Here is an 18,424-nt window from a genome sequence, read left to right as displayed (position 1 = left end):
GAGAATACCAAAGTAGGAGAAAATCACGGTGAAATTCTGCTGGTGCGCGGAGGAAAGCACATGTAACTGTTTTGAGTAGGGTGACATCTGGTCAACCTACAGTAGGTACAGCCTCTCGGTGGCGGGGGCAGGGAGGGAGGGAGGCGTTTAGGCTAAACCGGTGGAAAAGCTTCAGTAGCTCTTGGTTTTCATCTCCACGTAATCAGATGGGAACCAGTGTGGTCAGAGCAGCAGGCTCAGGTGGGGACAGGAAAGGAGGTTTGGGAGGTTATGTGTGGTGAGAATGCACAGGACTTTGGGGAGGCTGCCAGCACGTTGACTCTAAGTGAGACTGGAGGCCATCGAGAGCTTCCAAGCTGAAGAGCCTCAGCTTGTGTCGTAAAAACCACCAGCTGCCGCACTGAGAACGGCCCGGAGGCCTTTGCCGTCATCAGGGAGCAAAGGCAAAGGCTTGGCACACGGTGTTATGCTGGTGGAAACAGTAAGATCCCAGATAGATTTCTGAAGGCACTGCTAGCCCAAGGAATGAAAGCAGAAGAGGCATACGACCTCGAGGTTTGGCGCGGGAGCAGCGGGAAGGAGGGATTCGTGTTTCCTGAGAGGGGGCGTCTGTGGGGGGCAGCAGGGGCTGGGAGGGACGGGGACTTCGGTCTTGGGCACATTCCTTTCAAGCCGCCTCTGAGACCTCCAGGTGTAGCTGATGCAAAGACCCTTGAGTACTTGAAGTTCAGGGGTTTTAAAGCTGTGACTGGTGAGATCTCTAGAGATTGGGTACAGATGCCAAGAGGCCCCCGAGTTCAGAGGCCAGATGCTCCCCCGCTTAGCGGCGGTGGGATGGGGAGGCCAGGAGGGGGGAGGCTGAGGAGGGTCAAGGGACCAGAGGGACAGCCAGTGGGGAGCGGAGGCAGGCGGAGACCACGATGCAGGGTGAAAGCAGTGAGGCGTGTCGCGCCTCCGTGGGGATGACCAGAGTGGGGCTCCCAGGGGCTCCGCAGAACCAGCAGAGCGAGGAGGGCCGTGCTTCCTGAGCCCGTGATAACAGGACCCAGCACTTCCCTCCTCGCGGGAGCCAGGGGCTGTTTACACCTTTGCCTGGCCGCCACCAGGTGCAGGACTGTCCAGCTTCTGATCTACTTCAGAGTCGCGTGTGTGCGTTACATACAAGTGTGTATTTTACATAAAACATGAACATATATTGAACGTGGATATATCCATGGGCCACACCTGCACTCGCTGAATCAGCATACCTCAGTATAAGTCTTGGGCGCTCCCAGAAGGTTCCTCACGGTGACCATTTGAGAACCACTTTGGTCAGGCATGTCAGGTAATGTGCATTGGATGAGCCATTAGCCTAGGAAAGCAACTACAAAGCTTTAAAAAATGACACAGCCCACCACACCTCCAAAACTTATCTATCTTACAGAAGAGCAACAGAGTTTTAAAAAATAATTCATGCTTCCATCATCCCTGAAACACAAACCATCCCAAGGGTAAAACCATGGCTATTTTCCGCCAGTCTTCTTTGTTTATATGGAGTTAGATAGCGCTTCTTTGCCCCACTGATGCAGATGGTATTAGAATTAGAATTATTGACAGCATTTTTCCTGGCAGGCGTCTTAAAACAAAACCATCTGTAAATCATTTGTGGTGAGCGGCTGGCTCCATTTGTGGCAAAAAAATGAAGGAAAGACCCTCAGCTTTACACGTACTTAGTCATCTTCGTATATAGATTTCAAATGGAGGTTTGTAGAGAAATCATTCCAGAACCTAATCTCTCTCCTGACAGCTGAGACGGTTTTAGCTTATGCGACAAACTAGAAATGGTGAAACTATAAAAATGTTACCCGTCTGTCATCCACTTTGTAATGTGGCGAAAAAATGAATGGTTTGTTTTTGCTGATGTTTTCACGTCACCCTTAACTTTTGATTGAAGGATCTAAAGCTCCAGGACCGCTCGGGTGAAAACAGTTATTCGAATGAGCTGGTCCTAGATTTCTGCCTTTTCTTTTCAGAATTTTCAAAGGCATTTCAACCTTGCTGACCTATTTAATGCCAACCAACCGACATGGAATTTGACCATGTTTTACAGAACTCTATCCATTTCGGTACAGTGAAAATTTGGCTGTGTTGTAGCGGTATGGAAATGCCTAGATTACAAATATGGCCCAAACACATTGCTCTTACTGTTCTATAGGTTGTTTTTCAGTTTGAGGCTTAAGAAGGGGATCTTCCTTAGTGCTTATCTTCAGCTATTCTCCACATCAAGGGCAGTCTTCCTGCATCGACCCTGTAGTCATTACATGTACAGAGGCGATGCTTTTGTGGTCATCCTGGGCCCTTGTGTCTTTCTCCTGGGATTTCAGATCCATCTGCACCACCGGCCCCAGCCAACCTCCGGCTTGCAAACTCCACCATCAACAGTGACGGAAGCGTGACTGTGACGATCGTTTGGGATCTCCCCGAGGAACCAGACATCCCAGTGCATCACTACAAAGTCTTCTGGAGCTGGACGGTCAGCGGCAAGTCACTTGTGCCAACGAAGAAGAAGAGGAGAAAGACCACGGGTGGGGTGAGTGAGAACCAGGGGGAAGAGGCCCATCTCCTCGCAGTGGTGTTTGAACTCAGGCACCTGGTCTGAGAGTGGCCTCTGCTGAGCCACAAGAGGGACGGATGAGGGACAGGTTCCCATCCCTCCCCTTTGAACGAGGAAGTTCAGAAAACAGAGGACCAGGCCAGCCGTTCAGCCGTGCACACTTTAGGTGACAACAGTTGAGTTCAGTCTGTTGACTTACTCAGATCCAAATGGCTGGTACCACACCGGAAATCAGAGGAACAAAAATGTCTCCATCTTGGGCTTCCCTGGTGGCGCAGTGGTTGAGAGTCCGCCTGCCGGTGCAGGGGACGCGGGTTCGTGCCCCAGTCCGGGAAGATCCCACATGCCGTGGAGCGGCTGGGCCCGTGAGCCGTGGCCGCTGAGCCTGCGCGTCCAGAGCCTGTGCTCTGCAACTGGAGAGGCCACAACAGTGAAAAGCCCGCACACCGCAAAAAAAAAAAAAAAAAATGAACTGTGAATTTAATTATAATTGTGAACAGGCCTAGAGAGCCTTAGTCATAGGTCACTATCTTACGAGTGACGTGTTTTTCTGGATCCACAAGAGGCAAGCTTGGGACTCATTAAAGTTCTCAGTATTAAAATTTGACCAACTGAGAATTACGATCAGGAACTGGAAACATGTTGAAAAACATGAGAAATTGTGAAATTTTCTTCTTGGGGATCAATGTCTTTTCATTTCCTAAGAGTCCATCCTAATATCCGTGAAAACTAAGAGGAGTGGGGATTTTCAAGGAAATGCTCTTTCAAAAGTGAATTCTGTTTTCCTTGTTTGAAGATAATAGTTTAGGAAGAGTGACACAGAACATAACAAGAAACCCTAACTAAAAAGAATTGGGAGTTGGTAGTTCATAGACATCCTGTAGGTAAAAGGCAGAAAGGGCACGAAGAGGCACGGTTAGTACCACGGTGGGTGTGGCTGAGAGGCGGCCCAGCCTCACCTGGGAACAGGGACCACGGCCCAGAGCCTGCCTCTCGGCCCCCACTTCTGGAAGCGCAGTCCTTTCAGCCGTCCAGAGCCATCCTGCTGGAAGGTGGCCGAGCTCTGATAACTGACCCCTCAAAAGCCTGAATCATGTAAAGGTGCCAAACTATGAATTTACAGGGAGCGTTGTGCTCATGGTTCAGAAACGCCCATGGAAATCGTGTTCTCTCCCTGAAAAGAGATCTCACGTGACCCAAAATGGCGCGGAGAATTCCGACAGGTCATTGAGGTATTTAAACAAGGGACGGGCCTATGTGATTCCGTATTTGACAATTTCAGATGACGATACCTTCCTGTAGCCCGATGCACGCATGCAACTGGCCTACTCTCTGTGGGAAGGCACGTGCTACTTACTGACTGCCTGACGTCTGGTGCCGCATTAGTGATGGACACATTCTTCCCTTCATAGATGTTAATACCACCAGTTAGACCATGTAGGGCCATGTGATATCACAGGTACTATATTTTGATGAATGTTTGAATTCTAAGACAACAACCTTATTTCTCTTAATTCCAAGCACTTGTAAGGGGCTTTATTATTATACCTACAAGCCATAAAAAAGTGCTTTAAGCATTTTGTCAGGTTGATTTTTCCTTACAACTTTTGGTGGAAATTTACTCATAGAAGATTTAGGATAAAATCAGAGAAATACAGGGAATGCGAATTCTTCATCTTTATAGCTTTCTTCTCTCTGTAAGGTGGTATCTAGTAAGGAGTGAGGGGACAGAATTATTCATTTTCCTGCTACCGGAAAGCATCCAATAATGGGATTAGGAATACAATTTCAAAAACAACGTGTTTGTGCTTTTTGTATGACATTGATTTTGATCCACGGTAAAAGCGGATTTTCATATGCTAAAGATGTAGAACGATCTGTGATCTCAGATAGTCCGGGCAGACATCAGAGAGGAGCTGGTGTGCTTCACAAGGACACAGCAGCTGTGCAGGGAAGCTCAGAGGCAGGGCGGCTTGTAACAGAATCTGTGTGTGTTCCCTCCACCTGCAGTCTCAGAATTCTGTGACCCTGGAGCCACTGCAGCCCGACTGCGACTACACAGTAGAGCTGCAGGCTGTCACCTACTGGGGCCAGACGCGCCTCAAGAGCGCCAAGGTCTCCCTCCAGTTCACGTCCGCACACGCCGTCCACAGCAGTAAGTGCTTCGAGTTCCTTTTTCCTATTTGCAGTCTTTACATGGAGAGTCTTCATACATGTAAATATGTCCTTTGAACTAGGATGTGTACAAATTTTACCTTTGAGTTTTTCTTAGGATTTTTATCCTAAGTTTTATGTGCAGTATTTTGGCGTTATAATGGAAGTTTAAGAAGAAAGGGTGTCTCACTCGAACAAATGTTTATACTTCCATGATTTGGGGTCCTTGTGCGTATGCATACTTGTTTTTAAGGAGGGTCCGCACAGTTAACTGTTAGAAACTGTTGCTTCCCTCCTAAAAATGCGACATGCCCTTTTTTCTTTTCTCCTGGTTTTACACAGTGGTCACAATTACTGCAAAAGGCTACCTACTTCTCCACTGGGGGCAGTGACTAAATCATTCCCATACCCGCTTCCTTGTTGCCAGTGGTTCTAAACTAGTCCGTTTGCCATGAACTGAGCAAAGCAAGGGGAGAGTCTTATGAGACACTCACCTCTGAGCTGGAAAATGCCTTACGTGGAGTTTCCGGCTTTGCTCAGAGGTGGGGACTGGTGAGAAGAGCTGTGGGGAAGCTCCTGGCCAGGGATCTGGGGACGGGCAGATAGAAGGCGAGCCCAAGAGAGGCCGCCAGGGGTCTCCGCGGGTCCTGCTTCCCCAGGCTCGCAGGGTCCCGTGGGATCTGCCTTTCATCCCGGGACGGGGCCTGGTCAGACACGGAAGGTGTGACAAGCTTGTTGAATTTAGGAAAGGCAAGGCTGGCTCTGCACTGTCAGACGCAGGGATTGCCCATAATTATCTTCTACCACCTGGGAAACAATAGGATCCAAACGAGCAGGTCCATTTGAAATGATGCTTTCAAAATAGTTCTAGAAACAGAGCTTCCTACCTATTTGAGAAGTAGTCCTCTTGGAGATGAAATGGATTTGAAAAGTCTACTGTTTCTATGTATAAGTTTGCATACAGTACAACTTTTACATAAAAATTCTCATGGAAACATTTCTATGTGTTTAGTAACTTCACTGATTTTTTTATCAATATTTTTTATTGAAGCAGAGTTGATTTAGTGTTAATTTCTGCTGTACAGCAAAGTGACTCAGTTATGCACACACACATATACACACACACACACACACACATATATATATATATATATATTCTTTTCCATTATGGTTTATCCCAGGAGATTGAATATAGTGCCCTGTGCTCTGCAGGAGGACCTTGTTGTTTATCCATTCTCTATGTAATAGTTTGCATCTACTAACCCCAGACTCCCACTCCATCCCTCCCCCAATGCCCTCCCCCTTGGCAACCACAACTGTGTTCTCTATGTCCGTGAGTCTGTTTCTGTTTCATAGATAGGTTCATCTGTGTCATATTTTAGGTTCCACATGTAAGTGATATCATAAGATATTTGTCTTTCTCTTTCTGACTGACTTCGCTTAGTATGATCCTCTCTAGGTCCATCCATGTTGCTGCAAACGGCATGATTTCATTCTTTTTGATGGCTGAGTAGCATTCCATTGTACATATGTACCACGTCTTCTTTTTATCCATTCCTCCGTCGATGGGCATTTAGGTTGTTTCCATGTCTTGGCTGTGCTGTGCTGTGACTGTGCTGCTATGAACATAGGGGCGCATGTATCTTTTTTGGATCTTTTTTTTTTTTTTTTTTTTGCGGTACGCGGGCCTCTCACTGTCGTGGCCTCTCCCGTTGCAGAGCACAGGCTCCGGACGTGCAGGCTCAGCGGCCATGGCTCACGGGCCCAGCCGCTCCGTGCCATGTGGGATCTTCCCGGACCGGGGCACGAACCTGTGTCCCCTGCATTGGGAGGTGGACTCTCAACCACTGTGCCACCAGGGAAGCCCTTTTTTTGATCTTTAAAATTTTTATTTTATATTGGAGTATAGTTGATTAACAATGTTGTGTTAGTTTCAGGTGTACAGCAAAGTGATTTAGTTATATATATATATATACCCGTATCTATTCTTTTTCAAATTCTTTTCCCATTTAGGTTATTACAGACTACTGAGCAGAGTTCCCTGCACTATACAGTAGGTCCTTGTTGGTTAAAACCAGCGTTACACAATTCAGTTTTAACAGCATTAATTTGTGTGCCTAATTTCAGCCTGACTGTTCTTAGGGAGGTCCAATCTTACACTTTGTAAAGAGGCCCAATATGTCCGTTATATGATTATGAATCGGTTTCAAGAGTAATTTTAGAGTCAGATTTAGTAATATCTGTGACAGCACTTATGGAGCACGTGACATGTTAAAGGCAAGATGTCATGCGTTAGAGACAGCTTCCAGCTGAGAGGAAGAATGAGGCGTAAGTCAATACTAGTGTTATAGGTGTGACGAAACAGGGCCAGAAAATCCTTATGTTCACTGGACAATGTATACCACACGTGTAGGGTCTCAATAGCTTAGTTGCTCGAAGTCATTTTTTCTTTAGCCTGGCTGCACATTATGGTCAACTAGAGAGTTGTCTGTAAAAATGGTAGTGGTAGGGCACCATGCCCAGAGATTATAATTCAATGGTGGTGGGAGGGTTGGGGGAAGATGCCTCTCAATTTCTTTTTCTTTTCTTTTCTTTCTTTTTTAATTCTACTGAAGTATAGTTGGGTTACAATATTGTGTTTCATTTCTGGTGCACAGCAGAGTGACTCAGTTATACATATCTATTTTTTCATGTCCTTTCCCATTATGGTTTATCACAGGATATTGAATATAGTTCCCTGTACTATAGGGTAGGACCTTGTTTTCTATCCATCCTATATATAATAGGTTGCATCTGCTAATCCCAAACTCCCAATCCACCCCTCCCCCACCTCTGCTCCCCCTTGGCCACCGCAAGTCTATTCTCTATGTCTGCGAGTCTGTTTTTGTTTCCTAGATAGGTTCATGTGAGTCATATTTTAGATTCTGCATACAGGTGATATCACTTGGTATTTCTCTTTCTGACTTCACTTAGTATGATCATCTCTAGGTCCCTCCATGTTGCTGCAAGTAGCATTATTTCATTCCTTTTTATGGCTGAGTAGTATTCCACTGTATATATGCACCACATCTTCTTTATCCATTCATCTGTTGATGGACACTTAGGTTGCTTCCATGTCTTATCTATTGTAAATAGTGCTGCTGTGAATATAGGGGTGCAGGTATCTTTTTGAATTACAGTTCTGTCCGGATATATGCCCAGGAGTGGGATTGCTGGATAACATGGCAACTCTAGTTTTAGTTTCCCGAGGAACCTCCATACTGTTTTCCATAGTGGCTGCAACTTACATTTGCACCATTCATTGATTTCTTTAATGCAGTCCTCCGTTCATTCAGCAAACTGTGTCTAATGATGGGGATAATTACTACCTTATATCACTGTACACTGTATTATAGTATAAAGATACGTACACTGTAGGAGATATACTACATAGACTGTACGTTATATAGTGTACGTGTACCATGTATTTATATGTGTATATATGTTCTGTGTATACGCACATGCGTACATATACATGTGCAGACACACTCATACACACATTACTGCAGCACTGGACACATTTCCATCTCTGCCTTCAAAGCGCCTACTGTTGAATTTGGGAGAGAAACATGTCAACATGATTACACAGAGACCAGTCTGTTGCACACACAGCTGCAGGGAAGCATGGCGCAGACGGACAGACATGGCGGTGGGAACCAAGAGCACAGCGCTCCTCCTGGGTCCTGAAGAATGGGTGCTCCGTGGGACACAGCGTGTCACCCCACACAAGCGCAGAGTTGGAAGAGAGCATCATTTGTGCAGAGAATCAGCTTGGGGGTGGGGAGTGGAGGGGGGGTCAGTTCCCTCCCTGGGAGACGTCAGTGACTCCCGTGGGTGTCATAACCGTCCACGTGCGAAGGCCACCCTGTGTCTCCCAGCTGATGCTCCCTGAAAGCAGAGGTATGTGCTCAGCACCTCCCCTGGGATGGCCAACAGGTACTTCGAATGCAACACCCCCAAACCAAGCTCTTCACTTCCCTCTCACACCCGTTCCTCTCCCAGGCTCTCCTGCCCCCAAAGTTCCCACCGTTCCCCCTTTTGTTCAAGCCATCCATAGAGGTCATTCGTCATGCTTCGCTTTGCTTTCTCTTCAGAAATCCAGTTCATTAGAAAGTCCTTTTGACTCTAATTTCAGATTCTGTGTGGGATCTGTCCAAGTCTTGCCCTTGTTCAGCCCATTGTCACCTTTCTTATAAAGTAATCTCCTAATTAATATTTGTCTCCACTCTTTCTTAAATATCCATTTTGTAGACAGCTGGCAAAATATTCTTTAGAAAATATTAACCATATCACAGGTTACTCTCCTGAGTTCCACTCTCAAGACTGTCACCTACATCTTCTCTTTGCAAGTCTCCACAGATCTCATCCTTTATTGCTTTCCCATGTTTTCCTCCCCAAATGTCTTCTCAAACCAAAACCCTTTAAACCTCTGCTTCTCCTAAGACCCATTTTTTTTTTTTTTCTATTGGTGGTGGGGATTTCCTCTACTGTGTAAAATAAGTTTGCCTTTTAGTCTCCTGGCTTTTCCAGTAAACAACATTCCTTCCCCATTGGAGACTGGTATGGGATTGCAAACTCCCATAATTTAATATGTGTTTCTGCCCACAACCAAGAACAAGGAGAGGAAAACCCAGCCTTGGCTTGCCATTGTTGAAGTCATGTCATCGAGAATCTCTTCATGGTCCAGCCCACAGACACAACTGTTACAGACTCTGGGTCTCCAGAGCACATCTAGGGCTTTCTCCTTCTTCCTGGGGCATCTCCCCACACACACCTGGTGAGATCCTCTTTAATTAGCTCCCTCTCCCTTCCTCTCGGGTATGATTACAAACCCTTCTCTCTCACTTTAAGCCATTAGGCATCACATAGACTGAATTCTTCCCTCTCAGTGAGCCACTCAGATCCCCCCAGATACAAACACATCTGTCCTTCACCCCTGAGTGTCTTCCCCTGTCCTCTGGAATCTCCGGTGGAAGCGTCCTTCCTTTTGCACACGACAGATTCCAGTCTGTGGGGTCTAGACCTATCCCTTGGAAAGTACATCCGCTCAACTAAGGTCTCATCTAGGTCAGAGAACAGGGACTGTCCGCCTGTGTGCCCACGGCAGCCGTCAGAGCCCAAGTGCTCCAGAAGCCTAGGCGTGGCCTGTAGCACTGCTTCAGGAACTCCTGTGAAAGCAAACCAGTCAGTTGTTCCCGCTCTTACCTGCGCACGCAACCAACTCCTGTTCCCGCAAGACGCTGGTGCCGAGTGTTACGGTCACTTTCTAATCATCTTGTACAATGAGGTAACGTTTTACCTGACCAATAAAGAGACGTGACAGTTAACCTACCAAAGGCCACTTTATGCTAGGATTAACTGATGCCTGTCCTGCGGATTCAGAAAAATAAAATAAGAAGTGATAGTGCAAAGTACCTGTCATGATACATGTTATTTGGGTGTCAGCGTAGCCGACAGAAGAGACTGTTTTACAAAGGATGAGGCAGGATATAGCTGAATACGTGTCAGGATGTTCTTTATAACCCAATGTTGATCTATAATCTCGTAAACACTAGTATATGACTTTTACAAGAACACTATATTTCATCATGAAGCAACTAGAAGTAAGGAATAACTACAACTTTATAGTATAAACAAGGGAAATTATATTTTATAGGAATGAGTGTAGTAAATGTCAGCATATAAATTATTTTTTGAATTATATTTTTCCAGGTCTGCGGGGTGCCAGGTGTATTAATGATAAATATTTCGATGCAAGCAAAGCCTGAATGTTCATAGTTTTATAAAAGGGTCCCTTGAAGGAGGAAAGACATAATACTATCTTTAATGGAAATGTAACTTGCTTTTTTGGAGGTAGGAGGAGTATTTCCAGGGTTGACAGATTCCAAATGTTTTTTATAGTTGCCTCATGCAACTGGAATATGCTTCCAGCTCTCCAAAATAAAAATGGAGTGGAGAGAAAATACTCTGAATCTCTCAATCTGAAAAGGTAATCAGAGTTTTGACATCTGGAGAAATAGCATAGTCACTCAATTCTTTTAACTTTCAGGAGTATTAAAGAGTATAAATAAATCAGACCTCATACCTCTTCAGAATGTGAAGGAATGAATTTTATTCCATTTTTGTTTCCTGCTGAAAGTGGAGGACACACTCCGAGTCAAGGACGTCCTCCCAGGACTGAACTGTCACGTCTGTCCCTACATGGGGGATGGGGCATGTCCATGCGTGTCTGTGCTGGAAATATTCAATAAAGCAGGAAAGATTCAATCTTGAGATATATACATATATGTGTGTGTGTGTGTGTGTGTGTGTGTGTGTATATATATATATATATATATATATATATATTCACACGTCCTTACGTCTGTAATGAGAAATGAATGTTTCCATGGCATATAAAAGACAGCAGGAAGACAATTTACAGAGAGATTAAACACGGTTTTCTAAACTGTCTTGGTAGTCTGCTGGCGACTTCTTCCCATCACAGGTTCTTCAAGGAATTAGAAGCATAAACGGGCTTGTGAAAATCTGAAGCCTTTAATTCTTTAAAAGAAACATGCTTTAGGTGTAAGCAGCAGGATTCTTTAACCGCCGGGTGGTGTCAAGAAAGGGATGCGTTTGGGGGCGGAGCCTTCTGAGGGCTCCGCGTCCCAGGCCCTCCTCTGGGCTCCAGGCTCGCTGCGCTGGCGTCTGCAGGCTGGGAAGCAGCGCCTCCTGCTATCCGGTCTCGGCACATTCCTGGCCCCCAGAACGCCCACCTCCACCTGCGAGCTGAGGACGGAGGTTTGCCATCAGCGGCTAGTAATTTAATCAGCACGCCTGTGTGATGACGCCTCTGTAAAAATCCAGAAAGACGGGGTTCAGAGAGCTTCCGCGGTGGTGAACGCATGCTGGGGGAGGGGCTCCCTTAGACCCTCAGACGTGGAAGCTCCGCCCCCTTTCCCCACACCCTGCCGTGTGCATCGCTTCCATCTGCCTCCTCCTGACTTAGATCCTTCTTTTCCCACTCACTTTTCATATATCCAAATCAAATTTTATGCTTAGGCATGATAAACTTTGAAGACAGATGTTCTTGTTTACGTGAGCTAAATATGGGCTTACATGACAAGCAATACTGATGTGAACATTTCTATACAAGTTTTTCTACGTTATAGATCCTCATCCCTAGAACAGTCTTTTTTGTTACTGTTGTCTGTGGTTTTGTGTTGTTTCTTTTTTTAAATTAAAGTATAGTTGATTTACAGTGTTGTGTTAGTTTCAGGTATACAGCACAGGGATTCAGTTATACACATGCACCTATTCTTGTTCAGATTATTTTCCATTATAGGTTATTACAAAATATTGAGTATATTTCCCTCTGCTATACAGCAGGTGCTTGTTGGTTATCTCTTCTATATAGAGTAGTGTGTATATTTTAATCTCAAACTCCTAATTTATCCTTCTGCTTCCCCCCTTTCCCCTGTGGTAACCATAAGTTTGTTCTCTATGTCTGTGAGTATGTTTCTGTTTTGTAGATAAGTTCATTTCTGTCGTATTTTAGATGCCACATCTAAGTGATACCATATGATATTTATCTTTCTCCGTCTGACTTACTTCACTCAGTATGATCATCTCTAGGGGCATCCATGTGGCTGTAAATGGCATTATTTCATTCTTTTTGATGGCTGAGTAGTATTCCACTGTATATATGTACTGCATCTTTATCCATTCCTCTGTCGACGGACACTTAGGTTGCTGAGTTATATCCTTTTATTATAAACGGGTAATCTATCAAGTAAAATTTTTTTCTGAGTTCTGTGAATTGCTCTTGCAAGTTATTTGAATCTGAGGAAGGGGTCTCTGGAACCCCCCCATCTACAGCAGGTCATCAGAAGCACTGCTGCCAACCTGGACTCGTGACTCGCATCTGAAGCGGGCGGGGGGCGCAGTCTTGCAGCACTGAGCCCTTACCCTGTGGGATCTGATGCTGTCTGCAGGTAGAAACTGTCACAACTGAGTTGAACTGTAGGACACCCCGCTGGGGTCTGAGAATCGGTGGTTTGGGGAACCCCTCATACACACAGTGCTATTGGGTGCAGAATCCTTAACCTAATAAATGTCAGAGTTATCCAAACATTCATTTGAATTATTTAAACTAAAATGTAAGTACCAACTAATGTAACTATCCCATTCCTTTTAATCAGATCCATTGCATGGATGGTTTGACAGGCACACCCCGGTAAGGAGAAGTACACAGTCGATGTACTTTTTCTTCTGGGTCCTCAGTTTTCCTTTCCTTCTCCTGATTCACCGCAGGTCAGCATTTCTCTGCATTCATCCTCATCTCTCCCTCTTCCTCCCACCTTCTCAAGAATGCAGACCTCACAGCTCTATTGGAAAAGTTTTGATAACACATTTCTGACTGCTTTATAATCAATACAGCTTAAGCTGTTCTCTCTCAAAGGGCTGCTTGGAATTCTGAAAGCAGAAAAGTCTTGCCTCCAAGGACGGCATTTCTAAACGTACAACTTCTGAAATCAGTGAACTGGTAAAGGAGAGATCTGAGGGCAGGGATTTTTGGTATACGTCCTGCTAAGCCGTATAAATTCTCACCTGGCTCTCTAAAGATGGAGGAACATGACATGCTGGTACTTCTGTGAAAAGCTACCTATACTGTTTTCATGAAATGGTATTTTAATACGACTTCATTTACTTCATAACCGCACAAAAGTCTATCTATTGTGAGAAATACTACTTCCACCTGTTACTGACATCAGAGCATCTTTCCGGGCTGGTGAATGTATGTTGATTCCCAATTTAAGTTCGGGGGATCCCGTGTAATGTACACAGTCTCCTTTTAGGTATGCATTCCAGCGTGTGATGAAGGGGGAGGTGTCGTCAACTTGAGCTGGAAGGAACGTGTAGTCACGTTACATCTTCCTTTAGAAATCAGGCAATAAATATGGATGACTAGCAGAGTGAAATGAAATACACTGGGATTACTATCAGGTTACAGATTTATTTTTAACAAGTAAATCAGAATGTTGTGCTTTGTTGTAGAAGAACAACTTGGGAAAACTAGGAAAAGTGTGATGCAAATACAGCCTCCGTTTCAAAGACGACGGCCCACTCGCCTCCTGGAAATCGGAGCTCCGTTCTATCAAGACAGCCAGCTGCAAGTGAAGGTGTACTGGAAGAAGACCGAAGGTGGGCAGATGCTTCTGTTTACTTGTTGTTGTTCTTGCTAAGTTTTAGTTTCTATTGGAGTCGAGTTGATTAACAGTGTTCTGTTAGTTTCAGGTGTACAGCAAAGTGATTCAGTTTTACACATACACTCGTGTATTCTTTTTCAAGTTCTTTTCCCATTTAGGTTATTACAGAATACTGAGCAGAGTTCCCTGTGCTACACAGTAGGTCCTTATTAGTTATCGATTTTATATACAGTAGTGTGTATATGTCAATCCCAATCTCCCAATGTATCCCTCCCGGCCACCCTTCCCCTTTGGTAACCATAAGTTTGTTTTCTGAGTCTGTGAGTCTGTTTTTGCCTTGTAAATAAGTTCATTTGTGTCATTTTTTTTAAGATTCTGCACATAAGTGACGTCATATGATATTTGTCTTTCTCTGTCTGACTTCACTTAGTATGATCATCTCCAGGTCCATTCACGTTGCTGCAAATGGCATTATTTCATTCTTTTTTATCACTGAGTAATATTCCATTGTATATATGTACCACATCTTCTATAGCCATTCATCTGTTGGTGGACAGTTAGGTTGCTTCCATGTTCTGGCTATTGTAAATAGAGCTGCAGTGAACATTGTGGTACATGACTCTTTTTGAATTATGGTTTTCTCAGGGTATATGCCCAGGAGTGGGATTGCTGGGTCGTATGGTAGTTCTATTTTTAGTTTTTTAAGGAACCTCCACACTGTTCTCCATAGTGGCTGTATCAATTTACATTCCCACCAGCAGTGCAAGAGGGTTCCCTTTTCTCCACATCCTCTCCAGCATTTATTGTTTGTAGACTTTTTGATGATGGCCATTCTGACTGGGGTGCGGTGATACCTCATTGTAGTTTTGATTTGCATTTCTCTGATAATTAGCAATGTTGAGCATCTTTTCATGTGCCTCTTGGCCATCTGTATGTCTTTGGAGAACTGTCTATTTAGGTTTTCTGCCCATTTTTTTCACTGGGTTGTTTGTTTTCATGATATTGAGCTGTGTGAATTGTCTGTATATTTTAGAGATTAATGCCTTGTCAGTCACATCGTTTGCAAATATTTTCTTCCATTCCGTAGGTTGTCTTTTCGTTTTGTTTATGGTTTCCTTTACTGTGCAAAATCTTTTAAGTTTCATTAGGTCCCATTTGTTTATTTTTGTTTTTATTTTCATTAATCTAGGAGGTGGATCAAAATGATTTTGCTGGGATTTATGTCAGAGAGTGTTCTGCCTATGTTTTCCTCTAAGAGTTTTATATTTGTTGTTTGCATTGAAGAGCGCTGTGATGTAAGGGTGCTTGTGCAAACGTCACCGTCGAGCCACACTATTGATATTAAGGAAACGGTAGCTGAACAAAACACATGCTTTTTAAAAAATTATTATTAAATGCCTTGCTCTTCTGAAGTCTGAACGGGTTGCCTCTGATTCCCAGGAATCTGTATCCCATACTGAAATCTGCTGCTTACATTTGATCATTTCAGGGATATTAACCTGTCTTCATGTCTTTCCTAAGAAGGTTGATCTTGTGTCCCAAACACTTGAGGCAGTCATTATCTTGCAGTGTAAATTCTTGTTCTAAATTAGAAGACCTATAATGCAAATAATTTGGAAAATAGAATAAAAGAGCCGATTCTCTTCTCAGTATCATTTCATAGAAATAGCATTTTACTGGATTTTCTTTCAGCAGTCTCCTATACCTGTTTCTCACTCAGTTGTTTTATATGTACATGTGTGTGTTTGTAAAGCACATTTTCATAAAATACTAATTTGCATCCTGTATTGCTGGTGTTTTTAATAACATTTTTAAATGGCTGCCTTGATAGATATTGTGCCATAATGGTTCCACTATCGCCACACATTTAGCTGCCTTCAGAATTTCCGTCTTATAGTCAATACTGCAATGAACAGTCACCCTTAGAATAGATTCTTTTTTCTCTTTATCTTTGGGATAAATTCCTTTGGTTTCCTTGTTTTCTGTACTCTTAGAATAGTATTTTTAGAGTTACTTGACATACGTTTTTATATTTATCACTTCTGTGCATTTTAAGACATAAACTCTATTTTAAGCAAAAAACAATAGATTGTTTCAAGAATTCAGTTTTTAAAATTCTTATTTTTCTGAAATGCTATTTTACTCAGAGTATCGGCTCACGAGCCATTGGGGATATTGGTGTTGGAGCTCTTCTTGTTCCAGAATTTTCTTCCAAGCTGCTGAAATTCATTCTCTAGCTAAAATAACATTACCAATCATGTTAATGTTTTATTACTATCATATGTTAATTTAAATTTTATTTATTGAATATTAATTATAAAATTATATGCTAATATATCCATATTATGACATTTAATGATAGTTTTAAGTTAATATTAAATTATAAAATTTATTTGATCTATTGTACAGTCAAGCCCTCCACATCAGTGGGTTATTTGATCTGTTGTACAGTCACGCCCTCCACATCAGTGGGTTCTGTATCTGCGAATTCAACCAACTGTGGATTTTGTGCAATGTTTAAGATTGGCAGTTGGTTGAATCCAAGTGTGCAGAACCCCCAGATACGAAGGGCTAACTGTGGGACTCGAGCAGCCTGGAATTTGGTATCCAGGGTGTGGATCCAATCCCCACTTTCCAGTGGGTACCAAAGGATGACTGTATTTATCAATTTCAAATTAGAATTGTATGTCCATGTGACGTATTAATAAAACAACATATTAATGTAATACTGAAAATGTACACATCTCATGTAAGGAAATGAAAATGTACACACACGGGAGGTGCAAACAGCTTAAGCACAGAATAGTAACCACCATTTCCTGACTTCTAAAATTGAAGATTTGTTTTACGTGTATTTGAATGTATACAGATGGAATCATACAGTTTGCATCAGTCTTCTCACAGTGAACACTGCATGTGGGAAACCCGTCCATCCTGTTGCAGGAAGCCGTGATTCATCCATTTATATCACTGCATAGTCATCCCTGGTACAGCAGTTGATGGAGATTTGGTTTGTTCCAGGGATGGGCTATTCAGAATGGCCCTGCTGTGAAGAGCCTATGAATACATGTCTGTTGATGTACATGTGTACCTATTCCCCCACAGAGGGTGGGATTCTTAGGTCATAAGGATGATGACATTTAGAAGATGCTGAGAATTTCCAAAGTGGCTGGACCAATGCACATTCCCACCAGGAGGGTAAGATGGTCCCCACTGCCCCACATGCTTTCCCCCATGAGGCATGTTCTGTCTTTCTCAGTTGAGCCTTTCTGGTACGTGTGACGTGATGGCTCAGTGCCGTTTGAATGTGCATTCTTCTGGTCATCCAGGCGTTGAACACCTTTTCATAAGTTAACTGGCAATGGAGCTCCTGTTTTTCAAAGCACTTTTCAACTGTTTAGCCAGCCTGTCCTGCAAGAGTCCTTTATAGGTGGAGTATATGAGTCATCTGCTGGTTTCATCTTAGTATTTTCTACTTTTATTTTTTTCACATTCTTAATAGTTCTTACTTTTAGAGATTATCAGTTCATCATTTTGTTTCCTTGAGGCTTACCGCTCTTTGTTTAAGAAATCTTTGCTTATGCCAGGGTCACAAAGATACTCTCCTTATCTCCTAGGAGTTATACTGTTTCATCTTTCTCTACCTTTTACCCAGATTTGGTTATTGTTGTAAGCAGCTAGTGTAGGGCATCAATGTCCTTTCATTTTTCTTTCCCTCTTTTTTCCCCCCAAAAAAAGAACTTTTTATTGAAGTATTAGTTGATTTACAATGTTGTGTTAGTTTCAGGTATACAGCAAAGTGATTCAGTATTACATATATGTATGTCTATTCTTTTTCACATCCTTTTCCATTATAGGTTATTAGAATATATTGAATATAGTTCCCTGTGCCATACAGTAGGACGTTGTTGTTTATCTACTTTATATATAGTCATTTGTATCTGCTAATCCCAAACTCCTAATTTATCCCTCCCCCACCCCCTTTGCCCTCTGGTAATCATAAGTTTCTTTTCTAAGTCTGGGAGTCTGTTTCTTTTTGTAAGTAATTTTATTTTTATAATTTTTTTTACATTCACATATAAGTGACATCATGATATTTGTCTTTCTCTGTCTGACCTACTTCACTTAGTATGACAATCTCTAGGTCCATCCATGTTGCTGCAAATGGCATTACTTCATTCTTTTTTATGGCTGAGTAATATTCCATTGTTTATTTGTACCACATCTTCTTTATCCATTCATCTGTTGATGGACACTTAGGTTGCTGTCATGTCTTGGCTAGTGTAAGTAGTGCTGCTACGAACACAGGGGTGCATGTATCTTTTTAAATTATAGTTTTGTCTGGATATATGCCCAGGACTGGGATTGCTGGATCATATGGTAGTGCTATTTTTAGTTTTTTGAGGAAACTCCATACTGTTCTCCATAGTGGCTGCACCAGTTTACA

General features: G+C 43.1%; 1 protein-coding gene across 1 annotated transcript in view; it reads left to right on the top strand.

Annotated features, from left to right (window-relative positions):
• LOC137217831 (anosmin-1) overlaps positions 1 to 18,424 on the top strand; it is a 190,442-nt gene that overhangs the window by 156,256 nt on the left and 15,762 nt on the right. The window contains exons 7-9 of the mRNA XM_067724790.1: positions 2,364 to 2,569; positions 4,604 to 4,748; positions 13,826 to 13,972. Coding sequence (XP_067580891.1) covers positions 2,364 to 2,569; positions 4,604 to 4,748; positions 13,826 to 13,972 — 498 coding nt within the window. The remainder of the gene's footprint in view (positions 1 to 2,363; positions 2,570 to 4,603; positions 4,749 to 13,825; positions 13,973 to 18,424) is intronic.

This window comes from Pseudorca crassidens, chromosome Y (genome assembly GCF_039906515.1).
Source record: "Pseudorca crassidens isolate mPseCra1 chromosome Y, mPseCra1.hap1, whole genome shotgun sequence".
NCBI lineage: Eukaryota > Metazoa > Chordata > Mammalia > Artiodactyla > Delphinidae > Pseudorca > Pseudorca crassidens.
The sequence above is the reverse complement of the archived record's forward strand: the minus strand, read 5'-3'. Positions and strand labels throughout refer to the sequence as shown.